Source organism: Apostichopus japonicus, chromosome 12 (genome assembly GCF_037975245.1).
Source record: "Apostichopus japonicus isolate 1M-3 chromosome 12, ASM3797524v1, whole genome shotgun sequence".
Lineage (NCBI taxonomy): Eukaryota > Metazoa > Echinodermata > Holothuroidea > Aspidochirotida > Stichopodidae > Apostichopus > Apostichopus japonicus.
In genome coordinates, this window is record NC_092572.1 from 5,899,612 (window position 1) to 5,922,938 (window position 23,327).

General features: G+C 37.1%; 2 protein-coding genes across 18 annotated transcripts in view; one reads left to right on the forward strand and one right to left on the reverse strand.

Annotated features, from left to right (window-relative positions):
* Nucleotides 1-21,156, reverse strand: part of LOC139977552 (uncharacterized) — a 94,948-nt gene extending 73,792 nt beyond the window's left edge. For 8 of the 11 annotated variants that reach the window (XM_071986957.1, XM_071986956.1, XM_071986954.1 and 5 more), the window contains exon 1: nt 20,846-21,154. The gene's annotated coding sequence lies outside the window, so the exon portion shown is untranslated. Of the gene's footprint in view, nt 1-20,845 lie in introns of all 11 variants that reach the window. The other 3 variants (XM_071986952.1, XM_071986947.1, XM_071986948.1) reach the window with 2 other exon arrangements.
* The window catches only part of LOC139977545 (uncharacterized), a 270,650-nt gene that overhangs the window by 190,537 nt on the left and 56,786 nt on the right, over nt 1-23,327 (forward strand). The window contains exons 8-9 of one of the 7 annotated variants that reach the window (XM_071986920.1): nt 22,535-22,585; nt 22,733-22,783. The exons of 5 other annotated variants lie outside the window; for them this stretch is intronic. In XM_071986920.1, the coding sequence (XP_071843021.1) occupies nt 22,535-22,585; nt 22,733-22,783 (102 nt within the window). The remainder of the gene's footprint in view (nt 1-22,534; nt 22,586-22,732; nt 22,784-23,327) is intronic. One more of the 7 variants, XM_071986921.1, reaches the window with a different exon arrangement.

A 23,327-nucleotide genomic window follows, 5' to 3' on the forward strand; every position in this document is an offset into this window, starting at 1 on the left:
TGGGAATTATGTGTGTAAAAACTCGGGTTTTTCCACGTGTTTTATATATATATACATAGAAGTTTAACGTAAGCGGAGCGAATTTCGGGGAGACTCGTTGATTGTGAGTAAGCACTTATCTAAGCATCAGTATTTGTGAAAAAATCGTAAGGTTTTTCAGATATTCTCTTTGAATGTCCCCTCCATATATCTCTCTTTCTCCATCCACTCAAAGCTCGACATTTACGCTAATTCTGTTAGGGGGGAATTATCGTAAATATTGAAATATCGCGATAACTTTTGAACTATTTATCATGATGGTAAAAAGCAAATATCGCCCAGCCCTACCACCACGCTATGAATAGCGTTGTATCGATCGGTTCACTCCTGTTGTGTCGGTGGTGAATAGCGAGCGCGGGAATTTGCGTTCCTTTATTTGGAGTGCAGGGAAAGTAGCGTTCCTTTATTTGGAGCGGGGTTAATTACAGTTAAGCTGCGTTTTGCGCTGAATTGCGCTAATCTTTACCAAGTTACTTATTGGCGGTACAGTATTGTATAACTTCAGTCTTGTTTGTTTCGGAGGTGACGCTAAACGTTTACACAACCCAGAAGGCTTGATTTATGCTAAAACACCTGGAAATTACCTTGGAAAGTATGAAAAACATTAGTACAATATGTTGATGATATTTTAATGACATTCATGATCCTGGGACTATGACTGCTTTTGCTGCCATTCATGATAACTTGGAGACAAAACTGTATCCGTTCAATATCATTTAGTTAAATTCACACTGTCTTGGCTAAATACATATGAAATATTATTATACCACTTGAAGAAATGATTTATGGCTACACTAGCCATTCTGACGGCTAGTTACAGTATCATTTATGTTGGCTACACTTTTGGCAGTGAAACTTACTTTCACATTCCTGTAACCTTATACAAATTTGAAGAGGACATTCAGCCTAATATTCTGGAAGAAAGCACATCATTAGCATGACATAACCACAGTCTATCAAAGTTTCAGTGAAAAGTTAGGTTAACACAAGTAAAAAACTGCAAAAAATGTGTGCTCACATTCCTGTCTAAAAACACTTAACAGCAAAGTGGCTACTATGGCCTTGTTCACACTTAAGAATGCACCCGTACTTCAAGTCTGCAAGGGCGATTAATTCCCTTAGTGTGAGCACTCCCGTACTCATACTTCAAGTCAGTGTGCAGTCTTAAGAATAATCCTCCTTTCTGGGGCTTCATTCAATTGCTCTTGCATTTTTAAAGGGAGTGAAGACTCGTGCACAAAGAAACGTCTCATGCTGGTAATCTTAGTTTCGAATGAGGTGCAACAGAACGTGTTAGACACCACCATCAATACCAGAATACACACACAGCTTGCTACCGTCGGTAATTAGACACTAGTGTATAGTCAATACATGCAGCTATGGTCTATACCCACAACACAGTGTACATAGCTGCGATGGGCATCTCAGGTCCAGCTAAAGATAACAAGGTATCACGTTTCTTTACTGTCTGCATTTTGTAGCGACAAGAAAAAGTGTCACTTGCAAGCAACGGAAAGTTAACTTTTTTCGGAGGGCAGCACGTGGTTTGGGGCGAGTCTTCAATGCCTTTAAGAAATGTAATGTGAACGGTCGCGGACTTAATGGCGACCCGAGATTTCGGGTTAAGTTATGAACTATCGGATCTATCAAGTTGCAATTGGGCAGGTAGCACTGTACGTACATGTGTCTGTCAGACTGCTGCCCTTCTTTAACAGAATCACTACCAAATGATGCTATTCATAAAACCCAATTCATTTTCTTTGAACCGATTGACCAACACTGAAAAGCCGGGGTAACGGTTGTGAGACCAAAAAAAAAAGTGAATGACAGTCCACTTAAATCTGATTTAACCTTAAATTTGTTGTATGCCGTACTGACAGCTTTTTGAAGAGGCCAAAATTGGTAATTTATGGTTATTTCAAAACGGATACTGTTGGGTTGGGTTGCTACGGAAGTAAGTAAAGGTTAAAACCATTACGTCTGGCCTGGTCGCGAATTTTTTTCCCAAACAGGTTTGCAATTACGGAGTTTTCAGCCAATCAGATTGCTTGTGACGTCAGCAAAAATAATAACCATCGCTTGGAAGTTCGAAGACATATACTGAGTTACACACTGACACTTGATTGAGTCTACAGTAGTTAAGGGGTTTCCCTTCAAATGCCCTAATTTTACTTTTTATGTTTGGATTACATGTTGACCTCACTTACGCTACATTCTATTTGCTTCGTGTTTACGTTATCCACGATTCGTGAACTCGCGTCGGGAAGTTACTTTTAGTGTAGGCTTAGGCCTACCCATTCCACGAAACGAATTCTGATTTCAATAGACCAGCTCACGAATCGTGGATAACGTAGTTGCGTCTTGTTCTTAACTAGTTGATCCTCCTCGTGGACTTAATATCAATAATCGCCCAGGTTGCGTTCTTAAATGTGAACAAGGCCTAGGAGACCATCTGAGGCAGAAAACTTGGGTTAAATGAGATTTCACTCTATAAAGGTTAGTTTTTTGTAATTGGTTGTTAAGAAATCTATTTTCAGACAATTTGCTGTGTTAAAACAATAGCTCATTAAAGAAGCAATAAGATACTTTTTCATCTCTGCAAATGCTACATTTAAGCAGGTCTACATTTTTCAAACAAATATTCTGAACTTTTGTAGGATATTTACCTGGACCAAATAGTAGAGCCCTCCGTGGTAATTGTGGGAATCATGCAAATTAATGTGTTTTCTGGTACAGGTCAACATGGAGCAAAATTAAACTTGTGAACATGTACTCAACAGCTCTGTAGAACACACAAAAGGGTCATTCCGTGTCAAATCACTGATGGCTGTTGCTGCACCCTCTCCAAAAATTCCCAATTTTTTGTATGATTGGACCACCATGAAATAAGCATATTCTGAAAATTTCAATGCATTGCTTTACAACTGGCCGATTTATCACACTTTGAAATTCCGCAATTTGTCGCCACCATGGCATTTTCTTGACTTTTGAGGTCTCATTTCTCAGCAATTAAACATTCTACTACCTTTCTAATAATAATAATAATAATAAATAAGACTTATATAGCGCCAAATCAGTAAACAAAAGTTTACTGCCCAAAGCGCTTTACAAAGAAAGTAAATTAATTTACAAAAGAACAAGTGAAAAAAATGGGTCTTAAGTAGACTTTTGAAAGTAGAAAGTTCGAATGTGATCTGGTAACTTGTTCCAGAGATAAGACACAGAGTATTGGAAGCTTCTGTAACCATAGTTCTTCAATCGTGGTTTTGGAACAGTTAAATACAGTTTGTTGCAGGAACGAAGTGTGCGAGTTGGAGTATATGGCAAGAGAAGTTGTGACAGGTACAGTACACAGGCCGTTCAAGATGATGAGCACAGAAGGTGAGAAGAAGTATTTTATACTGGATTCTGTAGCTGATAGGGAGCCAATGAAGTTCCTTCAGAAGTGGGGTGGTGCGGCACTTTCTTCCTTTCCTTTACACAATACGGGCAGCGGTGGTTTGGATCTTTTGGAGTTTCTTGATGGTCGAATCAGGAAGGCCAAATAAAAGGGAATTTAGAAAATCAAGCTTTGATGTCACAAACGCATGGACCAGTATCTCGCAAGTCTTATTATCAAGGTAATTCCTCATCAAACTGATTTTCCTAAGTTGCCAATTTGCAGAACGACAGAGATTACTGTAGTAACGTGATTATCAAGTGACATGGTCTGGTCAAAATATGTACCAAGGTTTCTAACAGTTGAGGAGATATTAATAGAGTCTTTACCAACAGTAAGTGGTGGAAAATTAGGTGTAACTTCAGAGAAATGTGATCGAAAAACAATAAACTCTGTTTTATCACAGTTTAGTGTCAACTGATTAGTTGTAAGCCAAGTGTTTACAGCACTTATACAGGTTTCCATTTTATGAAAAGCATTTGGCACATCATCCTTATTGAAAGCAAGACGTAATTGAGTATCATCCGCATAATGATGGAAATGAACACCATAGTGCTGAATAATATCACTCAACTCCGCAAGATATAAAGAAAATAGAACAGGTCCAAGTACAGAGCCCTGTGGTACAGTACAGTACACCAGTAACTCCAAAACTTACTGGTTTGGATATTTACGAGTGACGAGCTTACCTGTCTCGCCACAACCTTAGCACCCTCATTCTACCGCTCCTAGAATGTCCTGGTAACCTTTTAACACTGTGCACCCTCTGTGACCCGGCTTCACGGGTCACTGCCCATCCTTCTCATTCTACCAACCAAAGCGTCTACTTCGTTATTTTTCGAGCGGATATTTTCCATCGATTTCTGTCCACTTTTGGTCCAGCTGGTATTCATGAACAATGTCCAAAATTGCGAATGTCTTTTGGCATACTGACCGAGCATTGAGGACGGAAAAATTAAAATTACAAAATACAGGAACAGATAGGCATTCAATCAGGTTATTTTTGTTGATACTTTGGACTATAGTATTAACATGCTTTCTCCTGCCAAAAGTAATAAACACAGGAATTGAATGATTAGTTAATTCTGGACATAAGTTTTTGCATGTTGATAAAAGTGTTCCTTCCGAAAATTTGGTGAATTACATGCATCTTCTCTAACAGTTGAGCGTAGGTAAGCAATAAAATTCATGGCAAGTTGTACGATGCCCCTCCTGTTTAGATGTATTCCATCACGTGATATATGAGAAAATGAAGAATTGTGTTCATGACAAAATTGCTTAATGTTGTCATTAATGTGGCATATCAGAATATCAGTGTGGAAACAGTTTCTGTTGCCAGTCGGACCAGAAAAAGCCACTTTCACTCCACAAACAAGGGATTTAATGGTAGAATCAAGTTCTGAAAGAAGATTGATGATCTCTCTGGTGTTATGCATCATAATGTTGTTAGTTCCACAATGAACAATGGTGACTGCTGGCTGTTCTTCACCAATTAGAAGTGGAACAAATTGAATAAGTTTTTGTATGGTCATTCCTGGTATGCAAGAGTTGACTACACGATATCTGCGAGATAGTCTTCTGCCAATCAAGTATCTTGGAATTGAGTCACCAATTATAACAGCAACAGGCCGAGGATGGATAGTTGGATTATGACTGTTAGGCAACTCAGTAGATCTATCAGAATTGATAGAGTTTGAAGGCAGAGGAAGATCACTGTTTACCCCACCTGATCTCACTGGTCTGGAAGAGTTTCTCTGTTGCTTCAATAACTTTGGTTTCAATGAAGGTATTTGGTGTAAAGTTTCCATAGCAAAAGTTGATTCAGGTTGCTCTGATAGTTCAAGTTCATCAATAAGGTGACCAAACCTATTCGAAATAGGCAGACCATATTCAACTATGCGAGAACTGTGTTTGGGTCCTGAACAGACGCACACATTGGCAGCTTGTGAGATGCAGACTGTTCAGCAGGAGACTGATCACACCGTGGTCTAATGTCAATTACATCAGAGTCAGCAGCATCTTTCAGTTCTTTCACTCTGGTTAATGCTCCTTTAATTTTAGGACTGTCAATCACAGTCTGGGTTTCCGAATTATGACCATTGATGATATCTGTCTGTGTAGTTGCAGAGAAAAGCTCTGGGTGAGGAGTATTTGTAGTCTGTTTAGAAGCTGATACAAGAATGGGATCATCATCAGTTTGCGTAGAAACTTCACACAACTGAGCGAATGTCTGCATTGCTAACAGGGTCACAGGAGAAGTATAATGGACTGGCGTACTTGTGTATAGTGGGGAGGGAGAAAACACCGGCAGCGGCAACACCAGGTGAACAGACCATGGAGTAGTAGGAGAAGAGGGTCGCAGAAATAAAGTATTTTCAGAAGCATGTTCACATATTACAGACAAACAGTTTATAAGCCATTTCCTTTGGCATTCCCTTTGAACAAATAGTGTCATGTTTGAGCTGAAGACAATGACGGTAGTGAAAGTGGAATCCTTATTTCAAAATCTGTAAATATCACCATTGATTCCATTCCTGGTGCAACTAGTGGCAGATTGTTCACAAAACCGTTCAATTTTGTGGAGAACTGACTCAGACAGAGCGTTCACAGTGTAAGAATATTTGTTCCTTACTATATTCCATAGGGAATTCTTAGTTCCAAGAATACTGTTATCAGTAAATCTTTCAAAAGAGCCAGACAAAGTAACTGGAGTGGAAGAATCACTTGTATCCATTGTGAGTAAACAGGGATGACAATGTTAGCAGTCAAATATGTAGCATTTCTGTACAGTATACAGCATGCAGCACGTTGTTGCACAGTGCAGTGCAGTAAAATGCAGAGGATAGGCTCTGTCTTAAATGTATAATAGGATACAGAAATGAGGACAACAAGATAGGAAGTTAATAAAGAATTTTACAGCAAAGAATATGGCACAGATTCAAGTTCCTGAGAAAAACAAAGCACACAAAGATAATCCTGGAAAGAGTAAGTTGCAACTGTTGTCAAAATAAGAATACAAATAAAGACAGATCCAGGTGAAAAACTAGGAAAATTAAGAGCACAATGAGAGCCAATGTGGACTCAACACGACATTACAGATGCCTATAGAGTCTATCCCATAGAACAGGAAAATAAAAAAATTAGGCTACAAAAATGTGGAGTTACATATACACCCAGTACAGTGTACATTATGTACTGTGCACACTGTACATACATGTACTGGTTGAAATTCATTTTATAGTAAAGTCTTCTAATTCAACCAATTGTATATGGACTAGGCCTAATATATACAGTGTGTATATTAGTGTTAGGTTTAAACAGTCTTCTGGCACTCATGGCACTCCGTACATATACACCCAGTACAGTATATTGTTCTGTACATGTACTGATTAAAATTCATTTTATAAGTCTTCTAATTAAATGAATTCAACCAGGAGCAGACAAGTACATTGCAAATAGTATTTTTTTTATATGAAATTAAATACTGCACAGTATTGTATTGAATGACCTTGAAGTACAATACCCACGCTCAAAACACATGGAACATTTAATAAAACAGGCAAAAACGTTTCTTGTAAAAATCCCAAACTTTGAGGATTTTTCATTTCAAAATAAGGCAAAACACCCTCCTGATTTTTTTTTTTACAAACAGGGTGGTACTATATCTCTTCCAGAAAAAAAATTTCAGATTTTTTCAAAATGACACGTTTTTAGTTATTGGCCGTCAAAGACGACCTCTTTTGTACATCGGAGCAACTTAACAACTTCATAAATTAATATTGAGAACAGCTAGAACCCTGAAATTTGTTAAGGTGTAAGAACTTTATACTTATAATTAAAGTATAAAACCCTGACAGCTCTAACATGGTTACTTTGGTAAAAAAAATTGACATCAAAACCCCTACCTTATGCTGAATTACAGCATGATATAGCAACTTCAGAGTTGCACAACTTGCAAATGGTCGCATGTCGTGAGTTGGGTATCCCAAAAAGGTGGAGGAATAACGCTTTTCCGAAAACTTCGTCACAAATTTGATTGGTATTTCACAACCCCTTATCCTACAGTGCTGGTTAATACCTCATTTTATGCCTAATTTAATATGCTTTCAGTGTAGAGAAACATGAGATCATACAGTGCTCTGTAAAAAAATGGCATCAGTTTGAATGAAAAATGCCAGGGGTGGAGGTGCAGGCGGATGCGGTGCAGGCGGATGCGGGAGTGAGCAATATATGAAAAATCATGGGCATAAGTTCAAATAACTGGTTTCTTTTACCATGCTTTTACAAATTTAGACAGGGAGGAATGTAAAAACAGTATTTAAGTTGATTTTTTCAACAATTGGTTAGAGTGCATATTTCTGTAATTTCGGCTAAAAGTCCATATGCAATGATGGAATGGGCATTCATTACCTTAATTACTGGTAATCCTATTAGTGAGCCAATTGGAATATTAAAATAAGTTATTTGTTAGTCTATTCTTTCATTTTTAAATTCATTTTCAATACTTCAAGTGGAGGAACCTACTATTTTGCTTTAACAAAATAAGCCATACATCTGGGTTAGGAGTGGAAAATTTTGGTAATTTCAGCCATTGGTATTGTACGCAACAAAGGAATGGACATTCAGTCCTTAATTAATCCCATAAATGAGCCAATTTAAATATTAATTGAGTTATTTGTTTGTCTGTTCTTTCATTTCATAACTTCAAGTAGAGAAACCTCCTAATTTGTTTTAAAATAAGTCATGCATTTGGGTTGGAGTCAAAATTTTGTTATTTCAGCCGTTGTATTGTGCGCATCAATGGAATTGTCGTTACCTTAATTAATCCTATTAATAAGCCAATTTGAATACTTTAATGAGTTATTTGTTCTATTTTTTCATTTTTAATTGACTGTGAAATTAATTGCAGTACCTTAAGAACTTGCTTACAGTGTATATATTTCTCTTCTTGACTTTAATTTCCTTAATGATAGAATAAACTGTTCATTAATTACACGTAAAAATGTCGTTGACCTTGCTGATTTAATTAGCATATGAACTTCTTAATGTAAAATATTTTGAATTATACCATTTGAAGTATTATCATGTTCAGAACAAATCCTCCAAATCTGGTAAATTTCTTGCATGAAATAAAAATTTGGTAGGACTTTTTGTGAAAAAGGTCCGATTTGAGAAAAACGTGTTTGAAAATTGAGATTTACATAGACAACTGTGTATTAATTATTAGTAATTAAGGATGATCTCGAAAAATAAACATGTTTTATGGCGAAAAATGGTGTTAACTATTAGAGGCTATCAATATATACAAAATATCAAGAAATATGTTTTTTGCCATTTTTAACCCCGTCAGAGATACAGGCTGTATCTCTTGTCCAGAAAGGGGACAAAGTGGCAAAAAACCACATATTTGTAATTTATTCATCAATTGTGCATGTGAGAGTTGCATTAATACTTTCTTCAGGTTGTTACAGTGTTTTCTAAGGGAGATCAAGTCATCCATTAGCATATTATGGTACACAAACAGCAGAAATGTAACAAATGTAGTGTTAACAATAATGTGTCTCCTCCGAAACATTAATTTACAGTTTAATTCAAATTTAACATTTAATAAAGGACCTTTTCAAAGATACTATCATACTGGTTGCTACACCTCTACAGAATTACTGTAATATGAGTTTTAGCCAAGGAAGATGTTTATTGACCGGCACTTATTTTCGATAGGAACTCCAAAAAACAGCTCCATAGCCGAAGGGTCGAGCGTACAGAAACAATCTGTTTGAGACTAGGGGAAATCCAGTTCATAACTTTTCAAAATATCCAACACATCACAGTGTCATACTTAGTAAAAATTACCAGAGTTCCGCATTCCAGACCAATGACTGTTTTCCGTTTCCAACTTCCGATCGTACTTTTGATAGTTTCATTTATATCTATTTTTATCGCGCGAAACACAGGCACTATCCAGCTAGGTAGTACACATACGGCTGTTAACCTTCGTAGCGGGTGAATTTACATAATAGGCACGAGTGACAAGGGCTGGAAAACCTTGCAAACCCTCCGAACCAGGTTCGCGGGAAATCCGCGATGCTCGCGGGAAATCCAGCCCGGCTGGCGAAAAAACAAATCGGACAACAACAAAAAAAATAGAAAAAAAAAGGACGAGAAACTAAAAAAAAACACAAAGGACAAATAAGTACATCTATAAAAAAAAATAAAAAAAGTAAAATTTCACAAGAAAAGTTTCAACAAAACAAAACTGAAAATGTTCAGAGAGCGTGCTCGCAATTTTAGTCACAATACCAACGAGTAATGATGTGTCACCAACCCACTTACAATGGTTATTTCGCAAGCTTCAGGGTGTACGTGTCACACGGACACCCACGGCCCAGCGCGGGAAGGTTGCTGTAATAAATCAGCCTCGCGGGAAATGTTTTGAACAATATTGCCATTCCACGTTCTTTTATATTTGTATTGTATGTTGGCTAGTAAACGTTTTCTTTCGTATGAATTTGACTTCAGTTCAGTGTTCCAATAAGGTGCGGGATTCCCTTCAACTGACTCAGTAATCCCGCAAAGAAAACATTTTTCTGCTGGAAATCCCCGCATCGTTTTTTGCATTCGCGATGAGTTTATACTCAATGTACAACTTATTCACTTGACCGTATAGAGAAAAGAAACTGAAAATCAATTGTGTACCAATTGTGTACGGAATGGTGGTAGGCTACACCTTTCAAATTTTACGAAAGATCGAGCAAAGCACTTTCGAAAAATTCACGCCAAACTTGCATATCGTACTAAATGCAACTACTGTCATGTAAACAAGGCTCTAGTGCATCCAATTATGAATATACTGTAAGACCACATCTGGTGATAAGCGGGGAGAAAAGAAAGTATTCTCTAGCATTTCCAAAAATACCGAAAAAATAATATCCTACCATAGTTAAGTGTATAGCAAATAGCCTAACCACCTTGGCGGTTATAACGGATCTCACGTAAGTACAAATCACAACTAATTGTATTTTGCGGAGTTTACGTTTTCTACAAGAACATGGAAACAATATTTAGCATTGAGTTAATCATGCCAAGTGGCCTAAAACATGTGATTACAAGGGTAACTTTCATAAAGATGGCCATAGCAAGGGGCCTTGATATCGTGCTATGCATGTATGGACTGTGCCTCGTGTTTCATGGGGTGTGCATGCGGAGGAGTCAGTTGGCTTGAGATGTGTTTTACTTACCTAAATGTAACAGGGATATTTTACCTACTTTTCTTGAATGTCTAAGATATCATTTCGCATAATTTTACCGATCCTTTACTGACTGACCTATTTAATTCTAGAGTGGAACGAAAAAAGTTTACTCCATGAAAAGTTCCCTGGCAACGTGCCAAAAAATGTTAACAAACAGGTGTTAGACAGGGGATGAGCTCACAGTTGTTTGGCAAGGTACCTGGGAAAATTCGCACACATGTACCGTGGTTTTTGGGTAGGGTTAAACACTGCAGTAATAAACGCTGTTTGAAGGTTCACTGCATGATGCCGTGCAGTTGATCGGAGTTATTCACTAGTTTACTGTTTATTTGTACATGAAATTACACTCAGATTTTGTATTCACTACTCGATACATGAGAAGCAGCGTTAGCCGCTCAGTGTGTATATCATAACTGTCGTACCTGTAAATTAAGTCAGTTCCGGCGAGAAGAGATAGAAGGGCAATTCCATGAGAAAGTGGACATGATACCCAAAAAATTAAAAGTGTGTGACAATAGTAAATTTGGTGTCAAATGAAAGCTAAGAGTCCATATTTTCCAGAATCAGGTTCAGAAATGCAATTTTCATGCATTTTGGAATGAAAATATTATGGGTGATGAAAATTCATGAGTTGATACAGAAAATTGGATAATTGGTAACAAAAACTATTCGTCACTGCAAATTGATAGAGAGTATATAAATGATATCAGCCACTACCATGTGAGAGTATAGATCATGGAAAACTGAATGGATAATATTTTCGCCCCTTTTCCTCAGTGGTTCCGCTTCAATGGCCTTCGGTATTTTTGCCACTTGAAATGTCCTTCCGTTACCAAAAATACAACTTTTTTTAGTTTTTCAGGAAAAGTTGCAGCATGATTAAAATAAATGTTCATCTTCAAAGCAAGTTTAGATTGGCCAACAAAATGAAATAATTAGTTTCACCCTGGTCCTCTTCGTTTGTTCATTATGATTGATTAAAACCTGTCTTTCCGTTACCATTTTGGTAACGGAAGGAGAGTAACGGAAGGACAATTTTGTTTTTCCAGTCAGATAATTGAGTCATTTGCCTATGATTAAAAGTAAATATCATTGAATGCATACATATATATTGTATACAGCATCCTGTGGGAGTTGTTGATTCTGAGAGTGATGTTTATATCTACTAAGGGGCAATTCCATGGTAGGGCCATTCTCGGTCACGTGTGTGACTGAAAAAAGGGGAGATTTGCACTTTACCACTAAGTAACTACTTTTAGGTAAAGAAAGTTAGGTTGATTGTAGTACTTAAGTACATGCACTAGGGGACCCTTTTACAAAACCATATAAAGCTTAGCCAAAATCAGAACATTCATGTGCTGGCAGAGGTCATATAAAGGTCGGTCACGTGTGTGACGTGAAATGAAACTGGCTTTTTTGCTCAAAAAAACATTGGCAAATTCCTCAGTTTCTAACAGGGCTGAATAACCCTAATTTCTCATGTTTCTACCTTCATGTGTTTCCATTCTTACAAGACATTTCACCTCAATATTTCACTTCTTAAAATTAGCATAATACTACATGAGCTAAAAAATCTGGTCACGTGTGTGACATTATTGGGTCACTTTTGTGACATTCTGAATTTTCATTGCATAGTATGCAATTTTAAGTGCAAATGTTTGACTCTAGTAACGACCACAGAACAGCACTGATGTTGATATTCCATAGGAATTACTTTAATACAGTTTTACTGCCATGGTTTGGAGGGTCACGTGTGTGACATTGTTGGGTCACGTGTGTGACATTCTGCATTTTCATGAACAAATGTCACACACATGATCATCGGTCACGTGTGTCAGGACTAATTAGAGGCTATTAATTAATCGTAGGAATAATTATTTGACTCAATATTTTGCAGAACTAACAGTCTGTACCAAGAACGGTTGCATATCAAGTGTGGACATCATAAGACACATCAGTTACTTTTTATGAAAACTTTTGCGTTATTTTGGTCACGTGTGTGACATCAAAATTATGCTAGTACAGTCATTAGCACCCATTATTAACGAAGAATTGAAGATCAGGAACCTCTGCTTTAGGAATGAAATAAATGAACATGTATAACTTACTCCATGTGATAGTTGATAACTGAAATATTGTTTCTAGATACTCATGTAGAAAAAACAAATATACAGTTAAAAACTACTGTTTGTTTGTACTTTTAGAATCACTTTTTACAATCACTTCCCATTAATAAGCATGTGATTATTCCTAAATAACTAGGACTTCAGCTTCAGTTGATTATCATTTTAGAATAAATTCAGTTGAATATAGCGATAGTTGCTTCAACTTTTTCAGTTATTGACATACAGTTAATTAACATGTGATTAGTTGATAATTAGAAATCACTTCCATATTTTTGCTTTTGATGGTCAATACATTGTTATAGTTCACATTGGAATGTTGGTTCTGACAATTTTATTATTGTGTCAACATGTGATATACTCTTCTTTGCACACTGTAACTGAGTGGACATTTTGTCCTTCCGTTACCGTCCTTCCGTTACCAAATTAACTTTAATTAGCACAATATTTCTAGAAAACCAAAGCAATAATTTCAGAATGGAAAGTGGTACAGTATAGGAAACAGTATTGGGATAACATTTCTCATCTATAAAATAATATTACTCCATAGAATTCACAGAGTTTTACATTAAACTCAAGATGTGTGAAAACCCTTGTCCGTTTGCTGTCCTTCCGTTACCGACCTCATTAATATTCATATTTTAAAAATGGGAAGGGTTTGTGTAAAAAAAAGTATGTGGAAATTGAAGTACGTAGTAATAGCTAGTCAATGATGACAATTATTTGTTGTAATTATAGGTGATATTCATGATATACTGTACTTGTTCAAATGTCAGAAAATTAGTCCCAATGTCCTTCCGTTACCATGGAATTGCCCTAATGCAACCTTACTTAAACAAATTTACACTGATTAACTTGAACTTAGTTGCAGTCAAACTTAGGTACCAATTGTTAACGGAAAATGTCACTTCCGAAACGACAAAATCTAACAACCGGTCCTTGGAGAACAAAAGGAAGGAAACCTGGAGGACACAATTGTAGTTTAGCTTGGACACTTGTCCATACTATCAACCAAATAAGAACTGGGAAATACCTTCCACCAAAAAGTACAGGCTCTGACAAAAACAGTGTACAGTAGTTGAGAGTATACGTCTGAACTAGCATATTTTAAGCATATTTATGGCCACCAAATTCACCTGAAAAAACCGAGAAAGTTTGTTAAGCTACCCAAGGTAGACTTCACTTAGGATGGTCAAATGGCACAAAATCTAAGAATTCTGGTATTTGGTCACTGAGTTACAAAGCAATAAGTGCCAACATTGAAAGTTACACCACTGATTGTGAAAAGGACCATACCCTGTACAGTACCTTTACAAGTTAGTAAATCACAATGGGCAATGGGTAGAGCAACGCAGTATATATGTCAGATGATCAGTACCACCCTGGAACACATTACAATACATGATCCTCTATGACTGGTACTCGGATTGACTGTGTGATGAAACCTCCAGGTTTTACTCCATTGTGTCAACAGTATTGATACATACAGAGTGGTGCATCATGCATTACCAAGTTTTCATTCCGAGTTTCTTCAGACTTCAGAGCTACAGTGGTGTTCTGTCGAGGTTGACCTAGTCATCCGATTTCAAAACGTCCGAAATCGCCTGAAAGTGTCCGGAACTGTCCGGTCAGAAAAAAAAAACCTGTCATACCCAGTATTCAAAGCCAAAAGTGTCCGAAAACGTGCGATGAAAAGTTTACTAGCCCAATAGTAACAAAAGAGTAGAGTGTTTAAATCTAGAGCATTTGCGGTCACACGGCCGCGACGATTCCTCAGCGTGATAACAATAGTCTGTAAGGATTACAAGTTCACTGACAAAACTCTGTGCAGAAATATTTACTCGCTATCATTTACTATTTTGAGGCTTAGTGCTTACAGCTAGCAATGAACATTTTTCTCAATGTCAGATGGATACAACAATATAATATCGCTAAATACATACAGCACTTTTCGTTTACAAGATAAATATTATTAGAAACGTGCTAAGTTCAAAGTTTCATTCCCCCGTGAGGTAGTACAGTACCGTCTCTTCCATTTTGACATGAGACACGGACAAAGCTCTGTGCCTAAATTGAGATTTTAAAGGTTACTAGGATACAGTTTAACGAAATTGAAGCTGCAATATAAGGTGATGAAATCAATTTCATCGCAAAAAGTAAGCAATGCGAATAATCATGAACTTTATCGATATGCTGAAAGTTCACAATCGATGATAAATTCGATCTTGTCCTAAACATGCAGAGTGGTTATTATCTACAATTAAGAAACGTATGGTAATTCTTTGTCGAAGGAAGTGTGTAATTAGAAAATATGTATTGAAAGAAGCAGAGAGGTTGCCGCAAAACGGCGGACCTTTTCATATGAAAATATGTATTATTGACATTTTCCAAGAGTTCTAACCTTCATTGAACATTGATTTGAGTAGGCCTATGCTAAAACAAAACTTTGAACAAAAAGGAGGTGTTACGTAAAAAACACTTATACTTCTTAGGATGTAGGAAAAAAGTTTACAATTGCATGAATTCTTTTATTGAATGTCCGTTTGCCAAATAAAAAACATATAGGATCCACAGACTGATTGGCCATGACAAAATTGTTCGAGCACAATATAAATTGGCGCTAAGATGCTTACCACCTCCATTCAACTTGACATTATAATAACCACTTGTAAAGAACATCAGAAGAGTAAAATCCACGTATTCCAATATTAAGTTTCATTTGAGGTTTTCGTTTTCCCATGTCATGCGTACAAAAACGTAATCACCAAAAATCCCAACTGCAGGTGCGCGCTGAATTAACTACCCTGGAAATCTAGGTCATGTACTGGTTTCTGCTCACAAGCTTGACACCTGTTAATTTGCATTCCATTCTGACCCAATCTTGGCAAACTGCCAGAAAAACGTGCAACACTATATTAATCCGTTCGTAAGAGAGGAGGGGTGACCCAAACAGTCTCCCAGGTGCCTTGCTTAGAGCGTGTGAGCTCAACCTTTGCAGTACGGAGCTTTACCCTGGAAGTACAAGTATGTGAACAGCGAGATTTTATGTTCCTGGGGTTTGTTTCTCAAAATGTTCGAATTTTGCTAATAATATTCCCTTATTGTCAAAAAACAACAAAAAACTTTGATATCCATTAACGGAAAAATTAAGAAAAATAACCAGACGATTGAACTGTGAGCAAAAATACACTTAAACGTACGGTAAAACGTTCGTAACATCTGCGTATGACGAGTACTTTCTGATGTTTCCGACATTTTGAACAGTGTTACATTTCGTGGCGCCTTGTGTGTCTGGTAATGGCGGTGCGTGCGGCATTATCAATAAAAAGTTTTGAAACTTTTAAGGAGCTACGGTGACATGTTAAAACCATGCCATGTCATGTACAGAATTTTAAAGACTCATAATTTTATATTCAATCTGCTGCTGAATTGGAAGCCTGGTGTAATTCTTGCAAGAATGGGTAATATGATCTCTTTTGGGGTTTTAGTTACAAGGCAAGCAGGAAATTTTTGCAGAGGCAGAAGTTTTTGAATTTGATGCAAAGAAAGGCCGAATAGCAACCTGTTGCATTAATCCAACCGAGAGGTGATGAAAGCATGAATTAATTTAGTGGTAGAATTTTGTTCGAGGACATTTCAAATGTTGGCAATTTCCAAATAGCATATGAGGCCGACCTACATATATTTGCCACACGAGTCGACATGCTCACAGAATCATCGAATGTTATACCAAGATTACGAACAGTACAAGAAGGAGCAATAACTATCAGGCCTCGACAAAAAAAAAATTAAAACTACTAGCCAACTGGCCACCGAGTCTGAAATTCTACTCGCCAAAACGTTAAATTTACTCACCATTTTTTCTCGCTAAGTGTTTGTGTGATATAAGCCTAGGTAGTATGGCCTAATAGGGATGCACCGGATATCCCGTCTGGCCGGACTATCCGGCCGGATAGTGAGAAATTATCCGGTTCCGGTTCCGGCCGGATCTTTATCAAAATCTGCCCTGAATTATTCATTAAAAAGGTGTTGGTATTAATTTAAATCAATGTAAACTATTTCCAAAAATTAATAAAAACATTCAAAGTAAGGAACTAGAGCACCAATGGTGCAGAAGCTCATACCTTTTCGAGCTGAAAAATGTAGGGCCCACAAAACCAATTTTTGGGTCCGTGAGGGATACCCCCCCCCCCCCTTCGTTAGCAGAATCCTGGCCACACCACTGACTATAATTCCTATTTTCCCCTTTAAATCCTATTTTACCTCCTCTCTTAAACAATACCACTGACCTACCCTATTAAACGTTCTCCCTCTACCTTAGCAGACATAACAAGCACTCCCTACAAGACATAACTTCACAAGCTGCCTACATACCTCAGGCTCAAAGACTTCTAAGAATCAGCGAGTGTTGATTGGCTATAGGGCTCTCATGCTTACAGTTCAACAGTTAATAACAACTCCCAGTCCTGCTTTAATTCCACTAACACTGCAGAGACTGGGAGACAAATTAAAGGAGCTTTGGCAAAAAGTGAAGGCTCAGATTTTTCTAAACAATGGGGATTAATTGTAATTAATTAACTTTTGACCAAAAAGTTTTAGGCATCACCTTATTTATACACAATCCAACAATCATCAGTTCAACTTTGAATATGATCCATCAAAATCTTGAGGAGATTGAGGTATTTGAAAATATTACAAAGAATGACCCCCGATGACCCCCTAAATGAAATTTGACCTCAATTTTCCAAACACCCCTCGCAACTCTCATCCCGAGGAACATTGTGACCAAGTTTCATTGTAATTGGCCATACACTGTACGAACAGGAGCAATTTGAAAATATAGGGCCGCGGCCCGGGCCACAAAAGACCCCTAGTTGATCTTTGATCTCAAATTCATGAACACCCTGAAGGTAAAACTACCATAGTACTATCGTGACAAACCCTCAACATTTGTACCATGGAATCTGTAGGAGAAGAAGCATTTTGCGTATTTCCACAAAATGGCCCATTACGGCCCACAGGTGACCTTTGACCCCAAATTTTGGACCATCTCTGATGGCCCTATACCCAATGGTTCTTGTGTCCAAGTTTCATGAAATTCCATCAAACACTGTGCGAGTGGGAGCGGTTTTACCAATTGTTGACGGATAGAGTGATAGAGTGATAGACGCCGCACTGTAACAATAGCTCACACCAGCATGCTGGTATGAGCTCAAAATTAGGTTTAACATGTTTAATTTAATTTTCACACTGGTCTGACCCACTGTTTCTAAAGATCAACCAAAATAATACAACTACTGTAATAATATGAAGAGCTCTATATACAACAAAAACAGTTTGTAGTGAAATCATTTCTTGCAGCCTTCATCAGTTTAATATTGTGCAGTTAAAATAGACCACTCATATACTTATCAGTCAAAATACTGTTCCATTGAATCTTTACTTTCCCATTATTGTTGGCATTCATGTTTTCTCTGAATTTTTATGTGTGAAACAATCTCTTATATGGTCAGAAAGAAACACTTGCATGAAATGAAATGTTCAAAATCCAAACATGTGCATTACGACCTTAAGAAGTCAAAACAATGGATCTTTTTGTGGACCACTAAAGTCCATTTCCTGTCTAGAAAGCTGTCAATTGTTACTCATTGTTTGTAGTCATGGCAATATGCAAATTGTAATCTTGGCACTTTTATAAATAAATGAAGCAATGGACTAGAAGACTTTCCACCAAATGGGGTGCCAGTCATAGAAAAAACAGTATCTAATTTTCTCACAGAAAGAGATATCTCTTGTCACAATGAATGTTCCTAAAAGTTCATGAAAAAACTAAATCTTTAAGTGTTCTAATGAACATTCAAGTCCATTTTAAAGCATAGATAAAAGATAGATAAGAAGTTTCTTCCACTTCTGGAAAGATGCAATACTTTTTTTTACAGATAATATTGCAGTGTAAAAATTTGTTACCAAATAATGAATAATAAAAGACAATTCGAAATCCTGATAGTAGTGTTACTGCAACAATTAAATAATCTTTTTATTCCGTATAAAGTATGAGATTTGTGAAATGTAGCTTCCCCTTTTAAAACAAACTTCATAGGTAGTATGCAGTATTTTTCAGCAAACAAATTTACATATTGTATCAAGCTTGTCAATAATTTTATTGTAGTTATTTTATTAAAGAATGTAGATTACACCACTTCAAGTCATATTTAATCTCATAAATGGGGTCTTAATTTCACCTTCTTTATAATATGTATACCTCACCTAAGATTTGCTCCTTGTTTCATACTTCTACTTCTTATTTATGATTTTCCTCTGTGTTATGAAAAAATCTGGTTCCGGTCGGATTTTATCCGGCCGGATTTCATGTACTATCCGGCAAAATCCGGTTACAGCCGGATCCCAAAATTTGGATCCGGTGCATCCCTATGGCCTAACTTAGGATATTGCGTTATAGTTTTACTAGGTTAGCTGTTTACAGCAAAATGATCTATTTAAATTGTAAAACCAGTGAGCGATTTTACACACTTATCTCCCGTTGACATTGGTTGTGAACAAAAAATGCGATTTGGACTTGCTTCCAGGTCACTGCAATAAACTTTCTTATAGTAATATACATAGTTACTGTCGCTGACGAAGGTAGAAACCACCAAGCTCAGACAGCAGTAACACTGTGACACTTTAAAAAACTTTCCTTGAAAATAGTGGCTCATTCTAGTGGCTCATTCGCTCACTGCCTATCGTTTAAAGGCAGTGAGGAATGAGCCAATCGCCAAAATGTTGAGCGTAATGCATTTATTGCTCGCCAGTCGCAAAATTCTAGTCGCCATTGGCGAGTTGGCAACCGTATTTGTCGAGGCCTGATAACTATACAACTAATCCTTATGTCACATGGAGAAGCAGAATATCTGTCACTACATTTGAATGAGAAGTGTATAATTTCAGTTTTGTCATCATTTATGTAGGGCTAGCATATTAACACGGATCCACTGCCAAATATCACTACTGCAGGACTCAATTTAATCTACGGCGGTTGTACCTCTCTTAAAAGTGTCATACAGTTGTGTATAGACTAAATAACACCGGTCCCAGAATTGAACCTTGTGAGATGTCGTACATAGATGTGTCCTTTATTTAATATACTACTTCCATTACAATAAAAAGGGGAGAAAACCACTTTCTCTGCTTTAGGCCATTGTCGTTATAGTAAAACTGCTCGAAGCAAGGAACATGTTTTTTGGCATACGTTGTTCAGGTTACTGCATGACTCCTCTATAGTTAGGTGGAATAATCCACAAATCTGTCTCAAATTACAAACAAAACTTCTGACACCAAAAATCTGCAGTCATGATATGGAAATTGATGGTGCCATGAAAGGTCAACTTGTCAGCTATTCAGTGATGGTTAGCGATTAGCTAGAACTTCGGTACTAATTTAGAATCCGTACCATAACTAACCCCTAACCCTATTTCCTAACCCTAATTCCTAACCCCCAACCCTATTTCCTACCCCTAATTCCTAACCCTATTCCCTACTTACTAACCCCACTTCCTTACCCCTAACCCTATTCCCTACTTCCTAACCCTAACTCCTGGCCCCTAGAAAGCTTTCCCATTCATACGGTACGGATTCTAAAGTTAGGCCAGAACTTCTATCTAGACTGTTAGAGATCATATCAAATTGTGATTTACTGTGTGAGTCAATGGGGTTTGTAATGGGCCTATGCTAACGTAGTGAACATGTGATGTTACCGTTTGCCTACACCACCATATTACTAGGCCCAACTCCATTAGCTAAGCCAATTTAGTTAAAGAAATGTATTTTCGGCCATGGTGGAAAAAAAGGCCTCAATCTGAAACTTTACGATAAGGTACCTCACATAGACCTCTTGGTTTTCAGACTTAGGCCTAGCCTAACGTAAGGCTTAGTCAAACTTATGCAAGACATATACCTTGGCTACAGTACGAAATGGATAGTTAAGCCTTACTTACAGTACTAGTACTAACGTTATGACTACTCCGCCTTGGTTAGTATTTGTTCATCAAATCCGCATTCCTTCTTCCACACTTAGGCAAACATGCAACTTACGCCAACAGAGTAAAAAAGAACGGTCAGTAGCGATGCTTACTAGCAGCTTATAATTGTCCGTTTAGGTAACCCTAGTGTGGTTAAGTGAAACTTTCGGTTCTTTGTTTGGAGCGGGAATAATCAAAGACTAATCACAGTGACAGATGGGCCCATACTTCCGTCTCGTGCAAGATCGAGTTATTCCGATCGAGCAGAAGTGCAGTATTAACCTGGACTAGGTCGTTATTATTGTGAATTTGATCTTTGAGTGCGCCCTCATATTTTTACTTTTTTATATTTTTATTTATCTTGTGGAACAGATCATATCAAGAAAAACTGCCAAAAGTACGTCTGCCGAATTTGTCAAACCCAGGGTCATAGAGAAGCAAATTGCCATTCTGTGGTATGCTTTAACTGTCAGGGACTCGGCCATAAGAGCTTCAATTGTCCGCAAAGAAAAAAGGTATCCAGTCAAAACGTCCCTTTACCAAAACGTCCCGCTTTTTTAATACAAAAACGTCCACGCTTTTTACCCAAAACGTCCCCGCAGTCAAATCATCCACGTGAGTCAAAACGTCTTCGCTTTTATAATCAGTTGAAATGCAAGTGTGGATGTTTTTAGTTCAAATCAAAGAGTAAGGATAAGTATAGTTTAGGTTGAAACACCGTTTTTATGGAATGGGAAGTGCCGGGTATGAGGGCGGAAACATTTTTGAGTATAATTTTCTGATCTATTTATCTTATTTAAAGAAAGTCATTGAATATTTTGCGAGCAACTCGAAAATATTCCTCTGCTGTCTGCTATTATATGATTAAAAAACAGTATTGATTTGAGTAACTATAGAAACTGTTGAACAGGGTATGTTTGAATTTCCCAAATGTTGTTATGCATATATATATATCACATTAAATGTGACTTCAACGTTTTATGTTTCATTGAGGTTTCAATCAGTTTATGCTACTTTACAATACAAACGTGTCGTAATAGTATGTGCTGCTCAATGACTTAGCTGCCAGCTGTTATTTTAATCCGACATATCTTCATCTTTTTAATTTTCATACGTTTAAATTTCAATCTTTTGCAGCTACTATAGTGACAACTGAACAACAACCTACACTGATCCCCAGTCTTTAGGTTTGTGGAATTTCCAATCTTTACTTTTCTGTTAAATTGCATTATTTGTTACAAAATCGGCTCGGTATTCAAGCCAGTACGATTATTTTACCGAAGTTCTGTGTCACTTTTGAAGGTTTGAGACAGGTTAAACTTGTTAAATTTGACGTACTTATATTATCAAACACATTTGGAGTTTAATAATTGATTGTCATGAAGTAAATATATATCTCAATGTTTTTCATAATTTGCATAATCTATACCATTTATTAAGATTTAGTTGACGATATTAATTTGCAGCTAGCACAACAACAAAGGAGCAACCATCTAACACAGATAATATGTCTATAGCTAAGGGTAGTTTACAATCTCTCATGACCAGTTATCTTTCATTGCTAGAAATAATTTGCATACTCTGTACCATTTATTATGATTTAGTTGACGCGAAATTCCGTGGATCCCTATTTTCATTGTTTTCATATAATTCCCAAATTTGCAGTCAGCACAACTACAAAGGAACAACCATCTACCACTGATAATATGTCTATAGGTAAGGGTAGTTTACAATTTCTCATTATCAGTTAACCTTCATTGCTAGAAATAATTTGCATACTCTATACCATTTATTATGATTTAGTTGACGCGAAATTCCGTGGATCCCTATTTTATTGTTTTCATATAATTCCCATATTTGCAGCTGGCGCAACAACAAAGGAACAACCATCTATCACTGGTAATATCTCTATAGGTACGGGTAGTTTACAATCTCTCATTATCAGTTAACTCTCATTGCTAGCAATAGGATTGGTATTGCGATGAGTATGACTAATCTTTAGAACTTTTTTTTCACTGTTGACGATTTGAATACCAGCATGATATGCTAATGATAGAGAGAGGGGTTACAAATATCGGTCTCGTGCTACCAGATATGTGTAAGTGTGAATGTTTCTTGGAACATATGAATTAATGACTCTCAAAATATCCTCTTGCAAATCTGGGATTGATAGCCGATCCATACGTTTATCAGATAATTAGAGAGTTGCATAGTGAGAGTAGGCTTCTTAGGGTACCATTAGATACTTAACAGAGAAAAAATGCGGTGTCAGTGGCAACAAAACTTCGCTTCAAAGATGGGATACCCTGCCCTTTGATACACTTCCGGTGTGAAGAGTCCTGTAATGCTTCGGAGCAGACACCAACACAAGTTAAGAACTGGGTTTTCTTCTACCTTTTATTTACTAACAAACGAAGATCAATGAAAATATACATAATGCCATTTCTTAATATGTTTG